Raw genomic sequence first — 5625 nt, forward strand, 5'->3', positions numbered from 1 at the left:
GCTACCCCCAAGTCATAGCTTGTTCTCTCTGCTACCCAAGTCATAGCCTGTTCTCTCTGCTACCCCCAAGTCATAGCCTGTTCTCTCTGCTACCCCCAAGTCACAGACTGTTCTCTCTTCTACCCAAGACATAGACTGTTCTCTCTGCTACCCCCAAGTCACAGGCTGTTCTCTCTGCTACCCAAATCATAGACTGTTCTCTCTGCTACCCCCAAGTCATAGCCTGTTCTCTCTGCTACCCCCAAGTCAAAGCCTGTTCTCTCTGCTACCCCCAAGTCACAGACTGTTCTCTCTGCTACCCAAGACATAGACTGTTCTCTCTGCGACCCAAGTCATAGCCTGTTCTCTCTGCTACCCCGAAGTCATAGCCTGTTCTCTCTGCTACCCCCAAGTCATAGCCTGTTCTCTCTGCTACCCCCAAGTCATAGCCTGTTCTCTCTGCAACCCCCAAGTCACAGACTGTTCTCTCTGCTACCCAAGTCATAGACTGTTCTCTCTGCTTCCCAAGTTATAGCCTGTTCTCTCTGCTACCCCCAAGTCATAGCTTGTTCTCTCTGCTACCCCCAAGTCATAGCCTGTTCTCTCTGCTACCCCCAAGTCACAGACTGTTCTCTCTGCTACCCAAGTCATAGACTGTTCTCTCTGCTACCCAAGTCATAGACTGTTCTCTCTGCTACCCAAGTCATAGACTGTTCTCTCTGCTACCCAAGTCATAGCCTGTTCTCTCTGCTACCCCCAAATCATAGACTGTTCTCTCTGCTACCCCCAAGTCATAGCTGTTCTCTCTGCAACCCCCAAGTTACAGACAGTTCTCTCTGCTATTCCCAAGTCATAGCCTGTTCTCTCTGCTACCCCCAAGTCATAGCCTGTTCTCTCTGCTACCCAAGTCATAGCCTGTTCTCTCTGCTACCCCCAAGTCATAGCCTGTTCTCTCTGCTACCCCCAAGTCATAGCCTGTTCTCTCTGCTACTGCACGGCAAGCGGAACTGATGCACCAAGTCTGGAACCAACAGGATCCTGAACAGCTTCTACCAGCCAAGCCATAAGACTGCTAAATAGTAAAATAGTTAACTAAATAGTTAGTAAAATGGTTAACTAAATTGTAAGTAAAATAGTTAGCTACCCTTACCATCTGCATTGACTCTTTTTGCACTAACTTTTAAACTCATCATATACACTGCTGCTACTGTTTATTATCTATCACTTTATTACTAGTTAAATGTACATATCTAACTCAATGAACTTGTACCCCTGCACATGGACTCGGTACTGGTACCCTGTGTATATATCCAAGTTATTACCTAATACCCCTGTACATGGTCTCAGTACTGGTACCATGTGTATATATCCAACTTATTACCTAATACCCCTGTACATGGTCTCAGTACTGGTACCATGTGTATATAGCCAAGTTATCGTTACTCATCGTGGATTTATTATTACTTTATTACCTGCTGTTTACCAAGCATGTGACAAATAATATTTGTATTTATTATGGATCCCCATTAGCTGCTACCAAGGCAGCAGCTAGTCTTCCTGGGGTCCGGCAAAATTAAGGCAGTTATTCAATTTCAAAAACATTAAAATACGTTCATAACATATTTCACAACATATTAAGTGTGTTCCCTCAGGCCCCTACTCTACTACCACATATCTACAATACACTGTGTTCCCTCAGGCCCTTACTCTACTACCACATATCTACAATACACTGTGTTCCCTCAGGCCCCTACTCTACTACCACATATCTACAATACACTGTGTTCCCTCAGGCCACTACTCTACTACCCCATATATACAATACACTGTGTTCCCTCAGGCCCCTACTCCACCACTACCACATATCTACAATACACTGTGTTCCCTCAGGCCACTACTCTACTACCACATATCTACAATACACTGTGTTCCCTCAGGCCCCCTACTCTACTACCACATATCTACAATACACTGTGTTCCCTCAGGCCCCTACTCCACCACTACCACATATCTACAACACACTGTGTTCCCTCAGGCCCCTACTCTACTACCACATATCTACAATACACTGTGTTCCCTCAGGCCCCTACTCTACTACCACATATCTACAACACACTGTGTTCCCTCAGGCCCCTACTCTACTACCACATATCTACAATACACTGTGTTCCCTCAGGCCCCTACTCTACTACCACATATCTACAATACACTGTGTTCCCTCAGGCCCCTACTCTACTACCACATATATACAACACACTGTGTTCCCTCAGGCCCCTACTCTACTACCACATATCTACAATGCAAAATACATGTGTACGTGTGTGTATAGTGCCTATGTTATCATGTGTCTGTATGCATGTGTCTGAGCCTATGTTTGTGTCTCTTCACTGTCCTCGCTGTTCCATAAGGTGTATTTTTTTTACCTGTTTTCTATATCTAATTGTACTGCTGCATCAGTTACTTGATGTGGAATAGAGTTCCATGTAGTCATGGCTCTATGTAGTACTGTGCGCCTCCCAGAGTCTGTTCTGGACTTGGGGACTGTGAAGAGACCTCTGGTGGCATGTCTTGTGGGGTATGCATGGGTGTCTGAGCTGTGTGCCAGTAGTTTAAACAGACCTCTGGTGGCATGTGTTGTGGGGTATGTATGGGTGTCTGAGCTGTGTGCCAGTTGTTTAAACAGAGAGCTCAGTGCTTTCAACCAGCTTCACTACTAATGTCTGTGTTTAGGGTTATATAATGTGTATTTATATGTGTGTATTCTCCAGTCTCATCACCCATGGTTTTGGGACTCCGGCGGTGTGTGCAGCTCTTAGCACCTTCCAGACCGTTCTCAGTGAGATGCTCAACTTCCTGGACAAACAATCTGCCGCTGGGAACCATGGGAAAACCTCAGGTCAGGAGACGGAAAAGACCGGAACCGCCCGGAAAAACAGCGAACCGCTCAATAAAGAGGAGAAAGTTGAAAAGACAGAGTAACCCCTTCCCTGTGCCTTGGGAGGAGGAGCTATGGAGACAGATATGTTTATTAATTCTGAACAACAGGAAGTAAAGACATGGACTTCTGGTCACCGCCATCTGGGAGCCAACGGGAGAGGAGCACACTTTTCCCCCTTCAGCCTCCACCTGAACAGTGCAATTAATGCCATCAGAGTGTTTACCATTTTAGAACTGAGAGACTGGGGTCTGGAGTTTCTATGTTGGTGAGAGTGTTAGACTGGGGTCTGGGGTTATTATGTTGGTGAGAGTGTTAGACTGGGGTCTGGGGTTATTATGTTGGTGAGAGTGTTAGACTGGGGTTACTATGTTGGTGAGAGTGTTAGACTGGGGTCTGGGGTTACTATGTTGGTGAGAGTGTTAGACTGGGGTTATTATGTTGGTGAGAGTGTTAGACTGGGGTCTGGGGTTATTATGTTGGTGAGAGTGTGAGACTGGAGTTACTATGTTGGTGAGAGTGTTAGACTGGGGTTATTATGTTGGTGAGAGTGTTAGACTGGGGTTACAATGTTGGTGAGAGTGTTAGACTGGGGTTACTATGTTGGTGAGAGTGTGAGACTGGGGTTACTATGTTGGTGAGAGTGTTAGACTGGGGTCTGGAGTTACTATGTTGGTGAGAGTGTGAGACTGGAGTTACTATGTTGGTGAGAGTGTTAGACTGGGGTTATTATGTTGGTGAGAGTGTTAGACTGGGGTCTGGGGTTACTATGTTGGTGAGAGTGTGAGACTGGAGTTACTATGTTGGTGAGAGTGTTAGACTGGGGTTATTATGTTGGTGAGAGTGTTAGACTGGGGTTACAATGTTGGTGAGAGTGTTAGACTGGGGTTACTATGTTGGTGAGAGTGTGAGACTGGGGTTACTATGTTGGTGAGAGTGTTAGACTGGGGACTGGGGTTACTATGTTGGTGAGAGTGTTAGACTGGGGTTACTATGTTGGTGAGAGTGTTAGACTGGGGTTATTATGTTGGTGAGAGTGTTAGACTGGGGTTACTATGTTGGTGAGAGTGTGAGTCTGGGGTTATTATGTTGGTGAGAGTGTTAGACTGGAGTTACTATGTTGGTGAGAGTGTTAGACTGGGGTCTGGAGTTACTATGTTGGTGAGAGTGTTAGACTGGGGTTACTATGTTGGTGACAGTGTTAGACTGGGGTTACTATGTTGGTGAGAGTGTTAGACTGGGGTTATTATGTTGGTGAGAGTGTTAGACTGGAGTTATTATGTTGGTGAGAGTGTTAGACTGGGGTCTGGGGTTACTATGTTGGTGAGAGTGTTAGACTGGGGTCTGGGGTTACTATGTTGGTGAGAGTGTTAGACTGGGGTCTGGGGTTACTATGTTGGTGAGAGTGTTAGACTGGGGTTACTATGTTGGTGAGAGTGTTAGACTGGGGTTACAATGTTGGTGAGAGTGTTAGACTGGGGTTACTATGTTGGTGAGAGTGTGAGACTGGGGTTACTATGTTGGTGAGAGTGTTAGACTGGGGACTGGGGTTACTATGTTGGTGAGAGTGTTAGACTGGGGTTACTATGTTGGTGAGAGTGTTAGACTGGGGTTATTATGTTGGTGAGAGTGTTAGACTGGGGTTACTATGTTGGTGAGAGTGTGAGTCTGGGGTTATTATGTTGGTAAGAGTGTTAGACTGGAGTTACTATGTTGGTGAGAGTGTTAGACTGGGGTCTGGAGTTACTATGTTGGTGAGAGTGTTAGACTGGGGTTACTATGTTGGTGACAGTGTTAGACTGGGGTTACTATGTTGGTGAGAGTGTTAGACTGGGGTTATTATGTTGGTGAGAGTGTTAGACTGGAGTTATTATGTTGGTGAGAGTGTTAGACTGGGGTCTGGGGTTACTATGTTGGTGAGAGTGTTAGACTGGGGTCTGGGGTTACTATGTTGGTGAGAGTGTTAGACTGGGGTCTGGGGTTACTATGTTGGTGAGAGTGTTAGACTGGGGTTACTATGTTGGTGAGAGTGTTAGACTGGGGTTATTATGTTGGTGAGAGTGTTAGACTGGGGTTACTATGTTGGTGAGAGTGTGAGACTGGGGTCTGGGGTTATTATGATGGTGAGAGTGTTAGACTGGGGTTACTATGTTGGTGAGAGTGTGAGACTGGGGTCTGGGGTTATTATGTTGGTGAGAGTGTTAGACTGGGGTTACTATGTTGGTGAGAGTGTTAGACTGGGGTCTGGGGTTACTATGTTGGTGAGAGTGTTAGACTGGGGTCTGGGGTTATTATGTTGGTGAGAGTGTTAGAGTGGGGTTACTATGTTGGTGAGAGTGTTAGACTGGGGTTATTATGTTGGTGAGAGTGTTAGACTGGGGTCTGGGGTTACTATGTTGGTGAGAGTGTTAGACTGGGGTTACTATGTTGGTGAGAGTGTTAGACTGGGGTTATTATGTTGGTGAGAGTGTTAGACTGGAGTTACTATGTTGGTGAGAGTGTTAGACTGGGGTCTGGAGTTACTATGTTGGTGAGAGTGTTAGACTGGGGTTACTATGTTGGTGACAGTGTTAGACTGGGGTTACTATGTTGGTGAGAGTGTTAGACTGGGGTTATTATGTTGGTGAGAGTGTTAGACTGGAGTTATTATGTTGGTGAGAGTGTTAGACTGGGGTCTGGGGTTACTATGTTGGTGAGAGTGTTAGACTGGG

At 45.9% G+C, this 5625-nt stretch overlaps 1 protein-coding gene across 1 annotated transcript in view; it reads left to right on the plus strand.

The window, feature by feature from the left end:
- The window catches only part of LOC115180840 (transcription factor AP-2-delta-like), a 16721-nt gene extending 13229 nt beyond the window's left edge, over nucleotides 1-3492 (plus strand). The window contains exon 8 of the mRNA XM_029742999.1: nucleotides 2748-3492. Coding sequence (XP_029598859.1) covers nucleotides 2748-2958 — 211 coding nt within the window. The 3' untranslated portion in view covers nucleotides 2959-3492. The remainder of the gene's footprint in view (nucleotides 1-2747) is intronic.
- The last annotated feature ends 2133 nt before the right edge of the window (nucleotides 3493-5625 follow it).

Source organism: Salmo trutta, unplaced genomic scaffold (genome assembly GCF_901001165.1).
Source record: "Salmo trutta unplaced genomic scaffold, fSalTru1.1, whole genome shotgun sequence".
In the NCBI taxonomy this organism is placed as follows: domain Eukaryota; kingdom Metazoa; phylum Chordata; class Actinopteri; order Salmoniformes; family Salmonidae; genus Salmo; species Salmo trutta.